The sequence below is a fragment of the Bufo gargarizans genome, chromosome 2, assembly GCF_014858855.1.
Source record: "Bufo gargarizans isolate SCDJY-AF-19 chromosome 2, ASM1485885v1, whole genome shotgun sequence".
NCBI lineage: Eukaryota > Metazoa > Chordata > Amphibia > Anura > Bufonidae > Bufo > Bufo gargarizans.
In genome coordinates, this window is record NC_058081.1 from 676,387,017 (window position 1) to 676,409,232 (window position 22,216).

Consider the following 22,216-nt stretch of genomic DNA (forward strand, 5'->3'; position numbering starts at 1 on the left):
AACAAATATTGAGCCGTTCTGTCACAGAGGGTTAACTGTTTTTGTAGCTGTGTGAATCCTTATCTCTAAATCACTAATAGTTCATAAACACTCATTTTAGCCACATTCGTATCAGTAAGATAAGGATTGAGCTTCAATGAGTGTTTACAAGATCAGAGAGCAGAGATAAGGAGCCCGTCAGTTCCCTGCCTGATGGAAGAGAGAGAAAATTCAGATCCTGCTAATAGCGCATCTCAGCTCTGTACCGAGAAAAGGACTCCATATTTTAATTAAACACCAATTAATTGATATGTACCTCATAATAAGTTCTTTGCAATAATATATATATATATATATATATATATATATTAAATGCCCCCAAAGGTGTGCATAGCCTTTAAGTTCCATACGCTACTTCAATTATCAGAGAGACAAAAAATAAAGTTTAGCATGTATACAAAATGGGGGATGAGTATTTAGCCAAGTTGTCCTTACCTTAACACACCCGATACATGTGCTGGGAAGGGGTATATGTGTTGCATTGTGATATCAAAAAGGGTTATGCAAAATTACAAACTTGGTTCTGCTGCATCTGAACAAGTATATAGCATATGTAGCATATAATAATGGCACTCCTGTAGCACTTTAGAAGAGAATGCTGAATAAATGTGCACTTATGAACACTCATATTAGTTCCACACATCCCTGGTCCTCAAACTTTCAAATTAGAGATCACACTTTCCAAAATAACTGCACAAGAATAGAAACAGAAGACACTAGCTCTTACATATGCCCTGTACAGTATCATTAAATTGGGCATTTCTGAGGTGAACATCTACCTTACCCTTAGCTAGGGTTGCCTTGTGGTAGTCATTTGAAACTTCTAATCATTTTTTTAAATTTTTGTTGTCTTCTAAGGTGGAGTAAGAGGAGATACTCTGCTTGATTTTGGCACAGGACCTACCATTTATCAGCATCTCTCAGCCTGTGAAGTATTTGATAAAATCATTGTCTCAGATTTCCTTGAGCAAAACCGTGCTGAATTCCGAAAATGGCTGAACAAGGATCCAGATGCTTTTGACTGGACTCCCATCATCAAACATGTATGTGAGCTGGAGGGAAACAGGTAATTTCTTTTTAAGCTTAAGGCCTGGCTTGTACATATATTGCACAGATAGCTGTTAATATAAATGGTCACCATTAGAGATGAGCGAATCGAAGTTGACCAAATACAAATTTTCTCACGCTTCGTGATAATAAATCAAATTTTTTCCAAAAATGGCTGTTGCACGTGTGAGGACATGGAGCAAGGAACTCTGGGAAGACGGGATCACCCATAATGCCATGCATGCAGCCAATCAGCAGCCAGCCAGCCCTGTGATGTCAAAGCCCTATAAATACAGCGCTCCATAGATATACAATGTATAAATGTAAAAAAAAATTATAAAATTCAAATCATCCCTCTTTCCCTAAAATTAAAATAAAATACATAAACAATAAAAAAATACACATCATGTGCATTGCAGCGTGTGAAAATGCCTGTAGCATTAAAATATATAAATGTTTATCCCATACGGCAAACGGCGAAACGGGAAAAAAGTTAAACTGGCCGATTAGCAGTTTTTTGGTCAATTCACCTTCCACAAAAAATTACATGAAAAGTTACACACATCCCAAAATGGTATTAATGAAATAAAAAGATCTCCCCACAAAACAAGAGCCCTCATACAGTTCTGTACACATAAGTTATAGGGATCAGAATATGCTGATGAAAAAAATAAATAAAACATTTTTCAAGTTTTTATTTTATTTTTCAGTATAAAAACATAAGAAAAACTATATATCCTGGAGAATTAAATAAACCAAAAACCCATAAAACTGTAGCGGAATTGTGTTTTTATTTTCCAATTTCAATCCATTTGGAATTTTCTCCAGCTCCCCACAACATCATATGCAATATTAAGTGATGGAATTAGAAACCACAACTTGTTCCTCAAAAAACAAACCCCCATAAGGAAATTAAAAAATTATGGCCCTAGAATGACAGGAAGTGAAAAACGAAAACGCAAATACGAAAAACCCTCCAGGGTTGAAAGGGTTAAGCATCTACTGTTCTGCAGGTGAGCTGACCCTGAGAAGCAATTGAGTCACATTATTATGAACACCAGCTAATATCCAGAGTAACCTCTGTGTGCAGAGCGGACAGCAGCTAGTCAGGGAATGACTCCATAAGGTCCTGGTAGGTTGTCTCAGGTATCTGGAGTCATGCTGACTGCAGTGCATCCCACAGCTGCTGGAAGGTGTATGGTGGAGGATCTATAGAGGTAACACAACGATCGAGGTGGTCCAACAGATGCTCTATTGGGTTCAAGTCTGGTGAAATAGGGGGCCAGGGTAGTACTTGGAAGTCTTGGTCACATTTTGGGATTAGCAAATTGAGCTTCGGATCCAAGATCCGAAGTTGATTCACTCCAAACTTCATTTTAATGCTGCACGGAATTCTGTCTCGGTGCATCATTCAAATATATGGGCTCCAGGGACGGAAATTCGTTTTCACCGAAGTTTAGCAGGACTTTGGTGAATAACTTTGGACTAGATTTTTCAACTTGAAAACCATTTTAAAACTTGGTTCCGAAGTCGGCTTCGGTACAGAATTACCAATCAGTACCGAGGCCAACTTTAGACTCTTGTTTTAAAATGGTTTTCAATAAAAAAAAAATCGAATGTCAAATTTACTCATTTTAACTCCCCAGAGCCCATATATTTGAATGCTGTACAGAGATGAACCTCTGTACAGTATTTAAATAAAGTTTTGAGTGATGCAACTTTGGTTCTAGGATCCGAAGCTCGCTTTGCTCATCACTAGTCATGTACTACCAACCAATGTCAGACATTTTTAGTCATGTGACATTTCACACTGTCTTGCTTGAAGATCCCATCGTTCCTAGGAAAGACAATCAGCAGGTATGGGCATACTCTGTGGCGTACCTCTAATAAAGACAGAGCACATAGCTGCTATGGAGCCGATGGGGATGGGGGGCCCACAGTGAACCAAAGCCCTGCCCCCTAATTACATTCAATACAGACTCTTATCCAGCTCCAGTCTAGAGGCCGTACCATCAGTAGAGAAAGTGAACGGACCTGTGATGATGTCATCACAGGTCTTGTATATCTACTAAGGGAACTGCCAGAGAATAGTGTAGTTCCCAGGTTAGAAAGGTGCATCTGCCAGGACCTCTTATGACATCATAACAGGTCCTTCAACCTCCAACAGCAAGGAGAAGAACTGCTCCATAAGCTCTCAATTGCAGACTAGAATGGACTGGATAAAAGGAGGTTCTCCCCTTTTCTCTTCATTTGCTCTCACCCATCATTCCCTGTTTTTACTCATATCTCCTTCAACCTCCAACAGCAAGGAGAAGAACTGCTCCATAAGCTCTCAATTGCAGACTAGAATGGACTGGATAAAAGGAGGTTCTCCCCTTTTCTCTTCATTTGCTCTCACCCATCATTCCCTGTTTTTACTCATATCTCACTCATATATATAGTACTGCAGACAGTCACAACCACCACTACCTCATGTACCTCACAGTGACCATAATATATACCTGACAATATACAGTGAGGAACAGAAGTATTTGAACACCCTGCTATTTTGCAGGTTCTCCCACTTAGAAATCATGGAGGGGTCTAAAATTTACATTGCAGGTGCATTCCCACTCTGAGAGATAGAATAAAAAAAATCTGGAAATCACATTGTATGATTTTTAAAGAATGTATTTGTCTTGCACTGCAGAACATAAGTATTTAAGCAAATATTTGGTACAGAAGCTTTTGTTTGCAATTACAGAGGTGAAACGTTTCCTGTAGTTCTTGGACAGATTTGCACACACTGCAACAGGGATTTTGGCCCACTCCTCCACACAGATCTCCTCTAGATCTGTCAGGTTTTGGGGCTGTCGCTGAGCAACACATAGTTTCAGCTCCCTCCAAAGATGTTCTATTGGATTTAGGTCTGGAAACTGGCTAGGCCACTCCAGAACCTTGATATGCTTCTTACAGAGCCATTCCTTGGTTATCTTGGCTGTTTGCTTCGGGTCGTTGTCATGTTGGAAGACCGAGCCATGACCCATCTTCAATGCTCTGAATGAGGGAAGGAGGTTGTTGCTCAAAATCTAACAATTAATGTCCCCATTTATCCTCTCCTTAATAAAGTGCAGTAGTCCAGTCACCTTCGCAGAAAAGCCCCCCGAAAGCATGATGTTACCACTAGTGTTGATCGAGCACCATAGTGCTCGGGTGCTTGGGCCAAACACATTGATATTCGGGTGCTCGACCGAGCACCTGAGTATAATGGAAGTCAATGTGAGAACCCGAGCATTAAACCAGGTACATAAGAAAATGTCAGAAATTGTTGGTGACACCACCAAAATGGTTCTGTAACAGCATGGGGAGGATGTATGGATGCATCTTGGACAAGCTGGTCGCTGCTGGGAACTATGTTGTCCAAATAGTACGCCACTTTTACATAATGACAATAATATGCACAAAACCAAGGGGATAAAAAATTTGATTTTAGAGGAAAAATTGATAGAAACCATTCTTTACTGAATATTTACTTGTATATAAAGTGCAAGTGCTGCTTAAAATTACAAGGAGGAGGCACTCCGATACACCCTTAGTTACACATAAAGGAGCGCTTCATACACACCCTTTAAAAATTATGATTGATCGCCTGCTGATGAACCTCAAAAACATTAGGAGCAAGGGCTTGCTGATGTGACCATCTAAAACATTATGGGCGGTGACCTGCTGGCGCTTTGGTGACTCTAGTTAACCTGGAGCCGATGGCACGTCCTCGTGACGGCGGCGATCCATTCAGATGTCTGGCCTATCAACTTTCAATGTAATTGTCAGCTCAAAACCATTGTAAACTATGGGTAATGGGGAATCAGTGTTTGATTCTGGAAAGGGAGCCTGAGAAACGGCTAACACATACAAGGAAGGTAAGCGGGTGTCGCGCAAATCACACACTCCCAACTTGTGGAGGTAGCGGCGATAAATAACAATACAAGACTATTAAGATGCTCTGTTATTGGAATGAGTAATTACAATTTACAGGGAATATCACTGCATTATTTTGGATAAGGAAATGTTATACAGGAGAGGCCCTGCTGCCGCCGCATTTTTGACTCTAGTTAACTTCTTCCTGATCGCACGTCCACGATCCATTTGGATATCTTCCCTATCAATTTTGTGCGATGTTCTTTTATGCGCCTAACATGGTGACTACCGATAACGGAGAATCATTGTTCGATTTTGGAGAGGGAGCCTGATAAACGGCTAAGGCTACTACTTCAAAGCAAGGCAGCATGAGTTGCAGGCCTGCAGGTGAGCTGACCCTGAAAAAGATTTGAGTTGCAGGCCTGCAGGTGAGCTGACCCTGTAAAAGATTTTAGGCATGGGCCTGCTGGTGAGCTGACCTTGTAAAACAAGGTATATGAGGGCCTGCAGCTGAGCTGACCGTCTAAAAAATTCTATGTGAGGGCCTGCAGGTGAGCTGACCCAGTAAAAGATTTTAGGTGCGGGCCTGCTGGTGAGCTGAGGTGGAACCGACAAACCCAACTTGATTTTGATGACTACATTAATCTGCAGATGACTGTCATACAGATCAACAGATTGTTTTCATCTGCATCTTTCTCAGCAATCTGTGGCCTCAGTATTTTATCCAGACTCAGTCATTGTGCCACTTTGTGGCCGTCTCATGCTGCCATCTCCACAGTATGTCACCTTGCCACAAATTTTTATCACCATGCTGCTGCTGATGCTGCTTAAAAGGCCTTAAAGTGATCACCAGGCCCACAATTTATTTAAGGTTTTAAGCACAAAACCAAAGTAAAAAAATCGATTTTATAGGAACAATTGATTGAAAACATTCTTTCCTGTATATTTACTTGCATATAAAGTGCAAGTGCTGCCAAAAATTACAAGGAAGAGGCTCTCCGATACAACCTGTATATCACATAAAGGAGGGCCTCATTCACATTGAGTTGCAGGCCTGCAGATGAGCTGACCCTGTAAAAGATTTCAGTTTAGGGCCAGCACGTGAGTCTACCCTTTAAAAGATTATAGGTTTGAGTGTGCAGGTGAGCTGACCCTGTAAAGAATTTGATGTGAGGGCCTGCTGGTGAGTGGACCCTCTAAAAAATTATATGTGAGGGCCTGCTGGTGAGCGGACCCTCTAAATAAATTATATTCGAAGGCCATATGTGCGAGGGCATTATATGTGACGAATAAGCAATGCATGTTGATATGACGGAAGAGGAGGAGGAGAAAAGGAAGATTCAACCATATGCCCTTGTTTGTGGTGGAAGGGGTGCATGGGAATACAGTCTATTAACTACATTAAAAACAACACATGTAAAGTGCCTTTATGTTTATCATCATTCCTATGGTGGAGTCGAGAAGTCATGGTCAATCCAGGCCTTGTTCATGGTGATTTTGGAGAGGGAGCCTGATAAATGGCTACGGCTACTACTTCAAAGCAAGGCAGCATGAGTTGCAGGCCTGCAGGTGAGCTGACCCTGAAAAAGATTTGAGTTGCAGGCCTGCAGGTGAGCTGACCCTGTAAAAGATTTTAGGCATGGGCCTGCTGGTGAGCTGACCTTGTAAAACAATTTATATGAGGGCCTGCAGCTGAGCTGACCGTCTAAAAAATTCTATGTGAGGGCCTGCATGTGAGCTGATCCAGTTAAAGATTTTAGGTGCGGGTCTGCTGTTGAGCTGAGACTGGACTTGGTGGATGACAGGGTGGTGCTTAACCGACTGGAAGCACTATCTGCTGCAATCCAACCGACCACCTGCTCGCACTAGGCTGAATTCAAGAGTGGTGTCGTGCGCAGCCCTGCAAACTGGGACATGAAGCTAGGTATCTTGAATGATGGTTCTTCTTGTGCTCTGGCAGCAGGCACAGTTTCACCACGCCCAGGGCCACGGCCTCTGTGTGCACCATCAGTATCACGGCCACTTCCCTGTCCCTTAATGCTCACTTTCTTCATATTAAATGTTATATGTTATAAGGGACCGTTTATAGGCAAAGTGTGGATAAATTATGGAAAATATATATTTGTTGTCAGTAATATTTTTCCCAATATCTGACCCTGACACACACACTTGTGCTTGCAGTGCAGATGTGACAATTCACTGCAGATTCGTTTGGCATCCTCCATTGTACGCATTTTTTGCTGGGGATGGTCGTTTTCTGCGGTCCACATGCGGTGGGACTGCTCCCCCAATGAGAAACACGCTACAGTGATTGGGGTTTGAGCAGTTCCCCCATATTTGCCACTATATTTCTGTGATTTTATTTGATATGTGTTGAATGTGCCTTTACCTGGCATTTAAACATTCTTTTGCACCCGGTAACCTCCATCATACGGTCTGATATGGGTGTGGCTTACAGTCTTGCTTTATCCACATTGCATTATTTGTCCTGCTATGCGGTTGTGTGGAAGCTTGGCTGTGAGCTGGATTTCATCACCTTCAGACCGTGTTCACACCACAGTTAGCGCAGTGGTAGGACCCTTGCCATGCTGAGAGATCGTGATGTGGTTCATTATGGGCTCCGATATGTTCCTGACAGGAATATATTAGCAAAAGTCTCAGCTTTTAATATCTGCTTGTATGACTAGCTAGTATAGTCAGTGGCATATCCGTTTGGTGCATTTTTTTCTGTGATTTATATAATTATATTTTCATCCGCACAATGCTCTGTTTTGTGTAGGATGCCTTTGTGGTGCATGTGGACCGCGCCGGCATCCTCCATTGTACGCATTTTTTGCTGGGGATGGTCGTTTGCTGCGGTCCACATGCGGTGGAACTGCTCCCCCAATGAGAAACACGCTACAGTGTTTGGGGTTTGAGCAGTTTTCCCATATTTGCCACTATATTTCTGTGATTTTGTTTTATATGTATTGAATGTGCCTTTGCCTGGCATTTAAACATTATTTTGCACCTGGTAGCCTCCATCACACGGTCTGAGATGGGTGAGGCTTACAGTCTTGTTTTATTCACATTGCATTAGTTGTCCTGCTATGCGGTTGTGTGGAAGCTTGGCTGTGAGCTGGATTTCATCACCTTCAGACTGTGTTCACACCATAGTTAGCATAGTGGTAGGACCCTTGCCATGCTGAGAGACCGTGACGTGGTGCATGATGGGCTCCGATATGTTCCTGACAGGAATATATTGGCAAAAGTCTCAGCTTTTAATATCTGCTTGTATGACTAGCCAGTATAGTCAGTGGCATATCCGTTTGGTGCATTTTTTTCTGTGATTTATACAGACACCGTTTATAGGCAAAGTGTGGATAAATGATGGAAAATAAATATTTGTTGTCAGTAATATTTTCCCCAATATCTGGCCCTGACACACACACGCGCATGCAGCGCAGATGTGACAATTCACTGCAGACACCGTTTATAGGCAAAGTGTAGATAAATTATGGAAAATATATAATTTTGTCAGTAATATTTTTCCAAATATCTGAAGCATTCCAGCCAGCCAATCACTGTAATGCCAGTAGCCAACATGTCTACTGGCATTACAGTGATGGCAGTACTTACCTGAACGTTTATTGGCTGCTTAGAAGCCGGCAAACGTGCTGGTAGGAGATTCGAGCATGGCACTCGACTAAGTACCGCCATGTGCCGAGCATAGCGATACTCAAGCCGAGCAGTTAATCAGCCGAGCATGCTCGCTAAATATTAGTTACCACCCTCATGCTTCACAGTAGGGATGGTTTTCTTGGGATGCAACTTGTGACAAAACCAACCTCGCCACTGGGTGGTGGAGAAGCCTGGCTACCAGCCTCTTGCCCCAGGATTATGGGCCCTCTCATCAGCCAGGCTGCCTTTGTTCACAAAGGACTTTTGCTAACGTTTGAACCCCTGGTCTAATTTGTGCCAATTTGGGATATGTTAAATGTCTATGTGTACTGTAAAGGGTGGGACATTGTATATTTGAGTAGTAATGTCTGTCCTATTGTCTCCATGTGTGTATTGGCGATTTCCCTTTGTCCTGAGAAATAATTGACTTACTCCTCGGTTGTCTCCAGGACAGAAGACACTGTGTATTCTCCTGCCTGTGATACAATTACATCAACCCATTGTGTGAGGTAATTGTATCACAGGCAGAGGGGAGGATTTTGTGTGGGAGTGTCTGAGTGTATTGTACGTGTTAATTGGTTGTTTTTACAAAACCCTGTGGGTGGTAACCTTGTTGAAAAATGTGTATAAGTCAATGCTTATGTGTTCAATAAAGAGTTCCTGTTTTACCCTTCAGCCTTGTTGAGGCGGGTGTTTGGGTAACTGATCGACACTGGGGATTGCTATACGCTGAAGATTTGCTATACTCCCCTGGCTATACTATTTGCTCTTGCAAGATCTGTTTCTGCTCTCTGGATTTAGGAGAGGTTCACCCACTGGAGCCTGGAGCCTTGTCGTAGGTCCAGGGTGGGAAGGAGACGGTGAGACCTCAACCAAGCTTCAGCGGTTAGTGGGGTCTGCAGCGCTTACGGTGTCAAGTGGAATGCTTGGAGTCCTCGGGAAGCACTAGGAGCATCATTTGACGGAGGTACCCGGTCGGGGTGCCAGGAGATCCATTACACAACTCATCCATCTTTTTCCTCCAAACACAATGAGTAAAGTTTAGACCAAAAAGTTCTACTTTAGTCTTATCTGACCATATGACTTTCTCCCATACCTCTACTGGTCATTGGCAAGCTTCAGATGGGACTGGACATTTGCTAACTTGAGCAGGGGGAACCTTTTTTGCAATGCATGATCTAAAACCATGACGGCGTGGTGTTCTACTGACAGTGACCTTTGAAACTGTGGTCCCAGCTCTCTTCATGTCATTGACCAGCTCCTCCCTTGTAGATCTGGACTGATTCCTCACCTTTTATTTCATCAGTGATACCCCACTAGGTGAGATCTTGCATGGAGCCCCAGTCCGAGTGAGACTGACAGTCGTCTTTAGCCTCTTCCATTTTCTAACAATTGCTCCAACAGTTGATTTATTTTCACCAAGCTGCTTGGCAATTGCCCGTAGCCCTTTCCAGCCTTGTGGAGGTCCACAATTTTGTCTCTGGTGTCTTCTGACAGTGGGGTGGACAGGTGTCTTTAAAGAGCCCATACAGGTGATTCTAAGTTAGATTAATGAGTGGAGGTGGACTTTTTAAAGGCACAGTAACAGGTCTTTGAGAGCCAGAATTCTTGCTTTTTCTCAAGTGTTCAAATACTTATATTCAGCAGTGCAAGACAAATAAATTCTTAAATAATCATACAATGTGATTTCCTGATTTTTTATTCTGTCTCTCAGAGTGGGATTCTACCTACAATGTGAATTTCAGACCCCTCCATGATTTCTAAGTGGGATAACTTGCAAAATGACAGGATGTCCAAATACTTCTGTTCCTCACTATATATCTGTACACACTGCGTCTATTATACCTCGTATCTCACATATAAGTACACTGCTGTGTACACTATATATCTGTACACACTGCATCTATTATACCTTGTACACTGTTGTATATAATAAATATTGATTATATATCATATATATGTAATATATACAGCAGTGTATTGATATGAGAGGTACGAGATATAATGCAGTGTGTTAAGAGATATGGTATATACAACAGTGTACTGATATGTGAAGTATGAGTTATAATTTATACTGCATATATCTCATATATCAGTACACTGCTCTATATACTATATGTTCTGTACACACTGCATCTATTATACCTCTTACTATCTGACTGTCGGCAACATGTGACCTGTGATGTCACAACTTCTTTTACCCATTTCAGTCTACCTTCTAACAGAAGGCTCTCTCCCTCCAACTCCAGCCTCACTACTCCAGTCTTGCATGTCCCAAACAGATATGAGACATTTAAATGGGGACAATGCTGCTGCCAGTGGGGGAGGGGGTTGTCAGAGGACAATAATGTGGGGTATTTTGTACTTCATGGTGTTATATATTTTGCGCTGTTGGAGAGACATTTTGTGCTGCAATGTTGTATTTAAATAGGGAAGTTGGGGAGGTATTTTGAGATTTTTTTCATGGTATGTATTGCTATTGGGGAAGGCAATGTACGTCCCTGACTACTGTGATTAGGCATTTTTGAGTTCCACTTTTATTTCCTTACTTGTGTTGATTGTTTACATAGAGACATGACCAAGTAACACAAAATGTACTTGGCTATGCAATATCATATGTGGCTGTTGGGGTTTGGGGACCTGGCCTGATTTATAATCCTAGTCCAGCCCTGATGGCACGCAATATAACCTGAAGCAGCAAGCACAGTTCATTGAGCAAGGGGAGGGGCCAGGAATGGGTAGTGGGAGGGGCTATAAATGGATCATGGGGCCCAATTTTGATTCTTGCTAAGGGGCCTAGTGATTTCTATGTGTGCCCTGTGATCTGCAGTGATGGCTTCATAACGTGCATTCATTCAATAAAGCAGAATACATGACTCTTTGTAGAAGACAACCCTTTGCCAATTAACAGAGGTCCAATGCTATGCAAATTGAAGCCTTTTCTGCTAATGAAATTTTGTTTGCTTCAGAGCCCCATAAGTGGTATACCCCTGGTTCATTTTGGCAGCGAGCTGCACCACTGTAGTGTGTCAGTCTGCCTTCGCGCACCTTAGGCCTCATGCACACGACAGTATTTTTTTGCGGTCCGCAAAAAGGGTTCCGTTGTTCCGTAATCCGTATCCGTTTTTCTTTCCGTGTGTCTTGCTTTATTTTTGGAGGCTCTCCAGACATGAAGGAAAGTAAAAAAAAATCGAAGTCAAGTTTGCCATGCAAATGATAGGAAAAAAACGGACGCGGACGATAATCTTGTGTGCCTCTGTGTTTTTTCACAGACCCATTGACTTGAATGGGTCCGCGAACCGTTGTCCGTTAAGAAAATAGGACAGGTCACATTTTTTTCACGGACTGGAAACACGGATCACGGATGCGGATGACAAACGGTGCATTAGCTGAGTTTTCCACGGACCCACAATGGGTCTGCAGAAAATCACGGAAAACGTAACAACGGTCACGTGACACAACAGCGGTCGTGTGCATGAGGCCTTAGTCATATAAATGGCACGTGGTGCTCTGAAGTTCCCACATCGCTTATTCACAATGGTGCCATTTGTGCACTCGCATTAAACTTTGACCACAGTAGAATGCATATTCATAAACTGCACAGTGTCAGAAATACCGTCACCCTTGGCCCAAAGTCAATAATCATCTCTTTTTGCAACTCTGATAAATCACCACTTTACCCATAACAGTTACAAAGGATATGTGTGCAGAAAGCCTATTGCACAACCTTATATACCCACCAAGCCAGCTCAGCAAGTGTAACTTCCTTCATCAGCTAAGCGCTGCAGACATCAGACGACTGTGTATCTGACTAGGTGCTTTGTTTTGAAAAATTCTGCTAAATAAGCATCACTTATGGGATAGCAATTTGAATATATTTCTTAGATCTCAACTGAATTTTAGCTTTAACTGTCGCAGATGCTGTACTTTTAACAATAGGCGTGGAATAATTGTGGAGATGTCCCAGAAAGGGAACTTTATTTTTTAACCCCTTCCCGGCTGCCCATTGACTATATACGTCCTATCTGCGCATACCCTGTGCAGATAGCACATATATAAACGGTCAGGCTGCTCTTTAATCCCAGCCCTGTAAAGTTCCTGCTCCTGAAATCTAGCAGGGGCAGGTTGGGTCCTGGCAGTCAGACACAGCGGGCACCCTGAGGAGAAGACAGGAGCGGTTTATTACCGCTCTTGCTTTGTCCAGTGCCAGGAGGAGATTGCTGCAGTAGCTCAGAGAGGAGGATCAGGAAGCGGCAGAGCCGCCAAGTGTCTCAGGGCTGGAGCAGAGCTGCAGGGTCTAAGAAGAATGTGATCAGCTCTGCCTGTGTGTAATGCTCCCACAGAGGCCTGTAATCCCCTATAACTGGTACTCCTATGGATGCCCCAGTTACAGTGGAAACAGTGCAAGTAAAAAAAAAAAAGTCAGTGTCCTCCAAAGGTCTTTTAATGACCTCTTGGGGGACATATTATGTGCTAAAAATAAATTAAAATATAAGTAAAAATATAAAATAAAAAAATACAAATAAAAAAGTAAAACAAAAATTTGCAGGAAACCGTGGCTAACGGAAACCATCACCATAGTTGCTCCATTAACTCAAACTTATGCATGTTCGATATAAAAAGGATCATCACAAAATAGGGAACCAATTGCAATAATACATTTTGTATCGGTTATAATATTTAAGAAATATAAAGCTATAATTAAAAATATGACTTTTTAATAACAATTAGCGGTTTTCCCCTAAAATAGAAACATGCCAATAAAAAGTCCTAAGTTTCAAGTAAACAACATTGTAAAAATAATTTTGGTAGTCAAACAAATAAAAAAGTTGGGTCACTAAACCACCACATGCAAATCACAAAATCACTAAAAATTGCCTGGACATTTCAGGCCTTTTTATAGGCCCAGTCATGAAAGGGTTAAAGGCCTCTCCATGACAAAAAGATTGTGAATTACATCTGTAGATGGTCAAACCTCAACAACCAGTAGATATAGTATTACATGGTGACCATTGAAATAATCTTACAGAGCTGCTTTCTAATCAAGCTGAGGATTATCCCAAGAAAGGTACCGTCATCTATGATGACAATTTGTCTTAATAGAACATATGGAAAGTAGTTGCCATCTTGATGCATTCCTGTAGAATCTGAAATTTTGATTTTGTTTAAGTTATGAATTTGCACACAAATTACATGGTTTAACAATTTATTCTTGTATGTTTATAGGGAGGGTTGGGAGAAAAAAGCTGAAAAACTTCGCAGTAAGGTGAAAGAAGTCCTGAAATGTGATGCTCTGAAACAAAATCCTTATGATCCTATTGTTGTGCCTCCAGTTGATTGTCTCCTTTCTTGTCTTTGTCTTGAGGCTCCATGTAAAGACATAAAGTCATATTGTGAGGTTCTAAAAAATTTCCAGCACTTGATAAAACCTGGAGGTCACCTTTTAATTTTAAGCGGGCTGAATGCTACTTTTTATTATGTTGGTAAAACTTATTTTAGTTCAATGGTCACAAAAAAAGATGAGCTGGAGATGGCGTTTAAAGAAGCTGGTTATGAAATTGAAAAGGCTGTGTATACTCCTCGTATTGATAGATCAAAGATGGATGTTGCTGATTATGACACTCAATATTTCATTCATGCCCGTAAACCAAAGTAATGGCAAATTCTTCTGCCACCATTTCTTAGAAATGCTGGTCTATGTCTGCTTACTTTAGCTTGTAAACACAAAATGCTAAATCAAATAAGTAATTTTGGGTTGGGTTGATTCAGAAAAATCAAAAAAGGAAAAAGTGTTGGATAAATGAATGCAAAAAATTAATAAATAAAATCTTTAGAATGTAGTCCATATGTAAAATGTATAGTATCCACTACTTAGTATAGTAGCTAAATCTTTGCATACTTGCATGGGAAGTGATGGGTAAATGTTGGTCTCCTGGTAAAAGAATATTCTAAAATTGTTATTTTGGGGGTCTATTGAGCAATTTTACTGCTAAATACATTTTTTCTACTGGGAAGTAAAGGAAGAAGAACATTATTTCAGACATTAGCTTAATTGCACTCATTAAGGTTGACAAGCTGACAAGTCTATAGAACAGTCTGCTTAAGTTCCACCTGGAGGGCCACATGGAGGAGTGTACTGTTTCATTGTATCCCATATGACTAAAGCCCCTACTAGACTGCACACTAATCAGCCAAATTATGTGTATCATGTGTTCATATGAATTTTGGGCTATTTGGGCCCATTAGCAAGAACAAATATTTTGATAATAATAGAATGAATGCCCTTGAATGTCCCACAAACTGAGGTAAAGAGGACTATTCAATGGGTGCCATTGGTCTTATCAACTTTGTTTAATTAGAGCATCAATAAAGGTACCTTAAAGTGGTTGTCCCATGAAAAATATGCAACTAGATATGAATACTTTTGCAATTGCATGTAATTAAAAATGTAGCATAACCACTGAGTTATTCAATAAAATGTATCTGCATAGCGCCACCTGCTGTTTGTTCTTCTTCTTATTTCTTTGACCTGCTCACTGAGAAGGTCGCACATGCTCAGTTTCATCCTTCAACTGTCTTCTGAGTTGTGATAGGGAGGTCATGGACACGCCTCCTTAGCTGCAGCAGAAAAGACACTCTTCTTGAGCTGTCAGCTTGATATAAATCTAGCAGAGCAACGAATGGGGAGATCTCTGGACCCATGTGAGGTACAGGGATTGTTCTAGCTTTGTTAGAAAGAGATTGTCATGTCCTATATGACCTAGCCAGATTTTGGAAATCTGTCATGTGTCAATTTAGCAGACAATTGCTACATAAAGGTTTTGCATATCCAAGTAATTCTAACATTGTTTTCTCGTCACATATTTTACTTTACTTAGGTGGTAACATTTTACCGATACATTTGAAAAACTGTCAAGGTAGGGAGGCTCAACACTTGAATGGACGGATAGCGGTGGGTTCACTGCTAACTGGGTCACCCACCCAGTTGGGAGTAAATAATGGATAAGAGAAAATAGCAGGCAACACCACCTTCTGGAAGAATGTGAAACACTCAAATGAAAATTCAACACTTTATTAGTGCAAGATATCACACAATATAAAACCATATATAAAATCACTTAGTATATAAAAAATACAATATATGCAAATAAAGTCCATACAAATGAAGTAAAAAAAGGTGCATAAACTAAAATGTCACTAAAAAACCAAAGTTGGAGGTATTCAACGGTGGCACTCTCAATTAGTGCAGATTCTGATATATACAGTTTCCTGAGTTATGTTGCAGTAGTTGTAAAGCAATATTCAGCTGTGATAGATAGAACATAGAAAAACACTCCACTTCTTTCATAAGTTGCCCATTAGCGTCTGCATAAATGGCTGCCAAACTGAATCAAACTGTCTCTATGAGACACTTACCACTCCGTGATGTTGGCTGCGTTGGTATATCAGCAAATTCGCTGGATGTTATACTTGCATGGAGCGGTGAACAGTGTGGTCACCAAGACGCTGGACGCTTGATGAGTGTGGTTTGGAGCGCACAACTTCCTTGCTTGAAGGGCGTGTTTCAAGTCAGGTGATCCTGATAAACAGGTCAGGTGGTTAGGTCAGCTGATGTACTCGCCCAATCACGTGGTACACAGGTCCTTATACCATAGTAGGTATTACGAATGTCCAGGTCCTATGTTGCAATATACTGCCGTAGGTATCTGTATTGACCAATAATTCTTTCTCCGCAGAAGTCCTTCTGTACTTTGGGTTCCTTGCTGAATATGTGAACAAATATGCGAATAAATATGCGAAAAAAACATGTGAAAAAACATGCAAAAAAACATGCGAAAAAACATGTGAAAAAATATGCAAAAAAACAAGCGAAAAACCATACAAAAAAACATATGAATATCTTCTGCTAAACTATTATGTGAATACTCCCTGTTGAAAAATTATATGAAAAATGATATGAATAACTATATGAAAATATATATATATATATAACGCAGAGGAAACGTATATGTATTTGGGTTTTCTGTGGTTTTATCATAGATGAGATATACTGATATTTGATTTATCATCGCTATTGAACCTATTATGGGTTTCATCAAGAGACTTGAGAAAGCGCACGGAAAACGCATATATGTATTATAATTTTTCTGTGGTGCGGTTGTGCATATAACGATATTTGACATTTGCCTTTGACCTATAAGTAAGCTTCCATTTTGGAATCCACTCCATGTCTTACCTAAATTTTTAATTAGATCTCAGGTTTTATCAATCATTTTAATCATGAACTATATAAAATGTTTGGAGGTGTGCAGTCCGGTAGCTACTGAGGAAGAGGCAGGCAGCCTCGAAACGCGTCTAGCGCACTACACAATTTCCACATCCAGTACTGGTCCGGACCCAAAGTACAGAAGGACTTCTGCGGAGAAAGAATTATTGGTCAATACAGATACCTACGGCAGTATATTGCAACATAGGACCTGGACATTCGTAATACCTACTATGGTATAAGGACCTGTGTACCACGTGATTGGGCAAGTACATCAGCTGACCTAACCACCTGACCTGTTTATCAGGATCACATGACTTGAAACACGCCCTTCAAGCAAGGAAGTTGTGCGCTCCAAACCACACTCATCTAGCGTCCAGCGTCTTGGTGACCACACTGTTCACCGCTCCATGCAAGTATAACATCCAGCGAATTTGCTGATATACCAACGCAGCCAACATCACAGAGTGGTAAGAGTCTCATAGAGACAGTTTGATTCAGTTTGGCAGCCATTTATGCAGACGCTAATGGGCAACTTATGAGAGAAGTGGAGTGTTTTTCTATGTTCTATTATCTATCACAGCTGAATATTGCTTTACAACTACTGCAACATAACTCAGGAAACTGTATATATCAGAGTCTGCACTAAATTGAGAGTGCCACCGTTGAATACCTCCAACTTTGGTTTTTTAGTCACATTTTAGTTTATGCACCTTTTTTTACTTCATTTGTATGGACTTTATTTGCATATATTGTATTTTTTATATACTAAGTGATTTTATATATGGTTTTATATTATGTGATATCTTGCACTAATAAAGTGTTGAATTTTCATTTCAGTGTTTCACATTCTTCCAGAAGGTGGTGTTGCCTGCTATTTTCTCTTATCCAATATTTTACCGATACAATCTGCGTATATGTATTAAATGTAAAAATCTATGAAAATTAGTAAAAGTTAGCATAATTTCAAATTTTCTACAGCAATATTTCACATATATACATAAATACTATTCAATTTTATCAGAAATATATTTCCACATCTTTACTATATTTTGGCTGCACTTACAAAAAAACTAAACTTTTTTTTAATTTAGGAGACTTACCATTATAACATTAATTTAAAATGTTTTGAAGTACATATTTCTTTCTGCAACAAGCCAAGTTTGCAGAGGTTTATAAGTGTCACAATAATAGAACCCCCCAAACGAAACCCCATTCTAAAAACTAGACCCCTCAAGATATTCATCTAGGGATGTATTTGTTTTTTTAACCCCCTAGTTTTTTGCAGAACTCTCCTGTCTTTAGAAATATCCCCATTATGGTCCTAATCTTATGTCTTGACACATAGCAGGGCCAGAACATAAAGTAGTATAGTCATGTACTACCAACCAATGTCAGACATTTTTAGTCATGTGACATTTCACACTGTCTTGCTTGAAGATCCCATCGTTCCTAGGAAAGACAATCAGCAGGTATGGGCATACTCTGTGGCGTACCTCTAATAAAGACAGAGCACATAGCTGCTATGGAGCCCATGGGGAAGGGGGGCCCACAGTGAACCAAAGCCCTGCCCCCTAATTACATTCAATACAGGCTCTTATCCAGCTCCAGTCTAGAGGCCCTACCATCAGTAGAGAAAGTGAACGGACCTGTGATGATGTCATCACAGGTCTTGTATATCTACTAAGGGAACTGCCAGAGAATAGTGTAGTTCCCAGGTTAGAAAGGTGCATCTGCCAGGACCTCTTATGACATCATAACAGGTCCTTCAACCTCCAACAGCAAGGAGAAGAACTGCTCCATAAGCTCTCAATTGCAGACTAGAATGGACTGGATAAAAGGAGGTTCTCCCCTTTTCTCTTCATTTGCTCTCACCCATCATTCCCTGTTTTTACTCATATCTCCTTCAACCTCCAACAGCAAGGAGAAGAACTGCTCCATAAGCTCTCAATTGCAGACTAGAATGGACTGGATAAAAGGAGGTTCTCCCCTTTTCTCTTCATTTGCTCTCACCCATCATTCCCTGTTTTTACTCATATCTCACTCATATATATAGTACTGCAGACAGTCACAACCACCACTACCTCATGTACCTCACAGTGACCATAATATATACCTGACAATATACAGTGAGGAACAGAAGTATTTGAACACCCTGCTATTTTGCAAGTTCTCCCACTTAGAAATCATGGAGGGGTCTAAAATTTACATTGCAGGTGCATTCCCACTCTGAGAGATAGAATAAAAAAAATCTGGAAATCACATTGTATGATTTTTAAAGAATGTATTTGTCTTGCACTGCAGAACATAAGTATTTAAACACCTGAGAAAATAAGTATTAATATTTGGTACAGAAGCTTTTGTTTGCAATTACAGAGGTGAAACGTTTCCTGTAGTTCTTGGACAGATTTGCACACACTGCAACAGGGATTTTGGCCCACTCCTCCACACAGATCTCCTCTAGATCTGTCAGGTTTTGGGGCTGTCGCTGAGCAACACATAGTTTCAGCTCCCTCCAAAGATGTTCTATTGGATTTAGGTCTGGAAACTGGCTAGGCCACTCCAGAACCTTGATATGCTTCTTACAGAGCCATTCCTTGGTTATCTTGGCTGTTTGCTTCGGGTCGTTGTCATGTTGGAAGACCGAGCCATGACCCATCTTCAATGCTCTGAATGAGGGAAGGAGGTTGTTGCTCAAAATCTAAAGTGCAGTAGTCCAGTCACCTTCGCAGAAAAGCCCCCCGAAAGCATGATGTTACCACTAGTGTTGATCGAGCACCATAGTGCTCGGGTGCTTGGGCCAAACACATTGATATTCGGGTGCTCGACCGAGCACCTGAGTATAATGGAAGTCAATGTGAGAACCCGAGCATTAAACCAGGTACATAAGAAAATGTCAGAAATTGTTGGTGACACCACCAAAATGGTTCTGTAACAGCATGGGGAGGATGTATGGATGCATCTTGGACAAGCTGGTCGCTGCTGGGAACTATGTTGTCCAAATAGTACGCCACTTTTACATAATGACAATAATATGCACAAAACCAAGGGGATAAAAAATTTGATTTTAGAGGAAAAATTGATAGAAACCATTCTTTACTGAATATTTACTTGTATATAAAGTGCAAGTGCTGCTTAAAATTACAAGGAGGAGGCACTCCGATACACCCTTAGTTACACATAAAGGAGCGCTTCATACACACCCTTTAAAAATTATGATTGATCGCCTGCTGATGAACCTCAAAAACATTAGGAGCAAGGGCTTGCTGATGTGACCATCTAAAACATTATGGGCGGTGACCTGCTGGCGCTTTGGTGACTCTAGTTAACCTGGAGCCGATGGCACGTCCTCGTGACGGCGGCGATCCATTCAGATGTCTGGCCTATCAACTTTCAATGTAATTGTCAGCTCAAAACCATTGTAAACTATGGGTAATGGGGAATCAGTGTTTGATTCTGGAAAGGGAGCCTGAGAAACGGCTAACACATACAAGGAAGGTAAGCGGGTGTCGCGCAAATCACACACTCCCAACTTGTGGAGGTAGCGGCGATAAATAACAATACAAGACTATTAAGATGCTCTGTTATTGGAATGAGTAATTACAATTTACAGGGAATATCACTGCATTATTTTGGATAAGGAAATGTTATACAGGAGAGGCCCTGCTGCCGCCGCATTTTTGACTCTAGTTAACTTCTTCCTGATCGCACGTCCACGATCCATTTGGATATCTTCCCTATCAATTTTGTGCGATGTTCTTTTATGCGCCTAACATGGTGACTACCGATAACGGAGAATCATTGTTCGATTTTGGAGAGGGAGCCTGATAAACGGCTAAGGCTACTACTTCAAAGCAAGGCAGCATGAGTTGCAGGCCTGCAGGTGAGCTGACCCTGAAAAAGATTTGAGTTGCAGGCCTGCAGGTGAGCTGACCCTGTAAAAGATTTTAGGCATGGGCCTGCTGGTGAGCTGACCTTGTAAAACAAGGTATATGAGGGCCTGCAGCTGAGCTGACCGTCTAAAAAATTCTATGTGAGAGCCTGCAGGTGAGCTGACCCAGTAAAAGATTTTAGGTGCGGGCCTGCTGGTGAGCTGAGGTGGAACCGACAAACCCAACTTGATTTTGATGACTACATTAATCTGCAGATGACTGTCATACAGATCAACAGATTGTTTTCATCTGCATCTTTCTCAGCAATCTGTGGCCTCAGTATTTTATCCAGACTCAGTCATTGTGCCACTTTGTGGCCGTCTCATGCTGCCATCTCCACAGTATGTCACCTTGCCACAAATTTTTATCACCATGCTGCTGCTGATGCTGCTTAAAAGGCCTTAAAGTGATCACCAGGCCCACAATTTATTTAAGGTTTTAAGCACAAAACCAAAGTAAAAAAATCGATTTTATAGGAACAATTGATTGAAAACATTCTTTCCTGTATATTTACTTGCATATAAAGTGCAAGTGCTGCCAAAAATTACAAGGAAGAGGCTCTCCGATACAACCTGTATATCACATAAAGGAGGGCCTCATTCACATTGAGTTGCAGGCCTGCAGATGAGCTGACCCTGTAAAAGATTTCAGTTTAGGGCCAGCACGTGAGTCTACCCTTTAAAAGATTATAGGTTTGAGTGTGCAGGTGAGCTGACCCTGTAAAGAATTTGATGTGAGGGCCTGCTGGTGAGTGGACCCTCTAAAAAATTATATGTGAGGGCCTGCTGGTGAGCGGACCCTCTAAATAAATTATATTCGAAGGCCATATGTGCGAGGGCATTATATGTGACGAATAAGCAATGCATGTTGATATGACGGAAGAGGAGGAGGAGAAAAGGAAGATTCAACCATATGCCCTTGTTTGTGGTGGAAGGGGTGCATGGGAATACAGTCTATTAACTACATTAAAAACAACACATGTAAAGTGCCTTTATGTTTATCATCATTCCTATGGTGGAGTCGAGAAGTCATGGTCAATCCAGGCCTTGTTCATGGTGATTTTGGAGAGGGAGCCTGATAAATGGCTACGGCTACTACTTCAAAGCAAGGCAGCATGAGTTGCAGGCCTGCAGGTGAGCTGACCCTGAAAAAGATTTGAGTTGCAGGCCTGCAGGTGAGCTGACCCTGTAAAAGATTTTAGGCATGGGCCTGCTGGTGAGCTGACCTTGTAAAACAATTTATATGAGGGCCTGCAGCTGAGCTGACCGTCTAAAAAATTCTATGTGAGGGCCTGCATGTGAGCTGATCCAGTTAAAGATTTTAGGTGCGGGTCTGCTGTTGAGCTGAGACTGGACTTGGTGGATGACAGGGTGGT

The 22,216-nt window shown here is 41.2% G+C and overlaps 1 protein-coding gene across 2 annotated transcripts in view; it reads left to right on the plus strand.

The window, feature by feature from the left end:
- Positions 1-15,136, plus strand: part of LOC122926938 (nicotinamide N-methyltransferase-like) — a 62,460-nt gene extending 47,324 nt beyond the window's left edge. For both annotated transcript variants that reach the window (XM_044278462.1, XM_044278463.1), the window contains 2 exons: positions 898-1,105; positions 13,870-15,136. In XM_044278462.1, the coding sequence (XP_044134397.1) occupies positions 898-1,105; positions 13,870-14,299 (638 nt within the window). In that variant the 3' untranslated portion in view covers positions 14,300-15,136. The remainder of the gene's footprint in view (positions 1-897; positions 1,106-13,869) is intronic.
- The last annotated feature ends 7,080 nt before the right edge of the window (positions 15,137-22,216 follow it).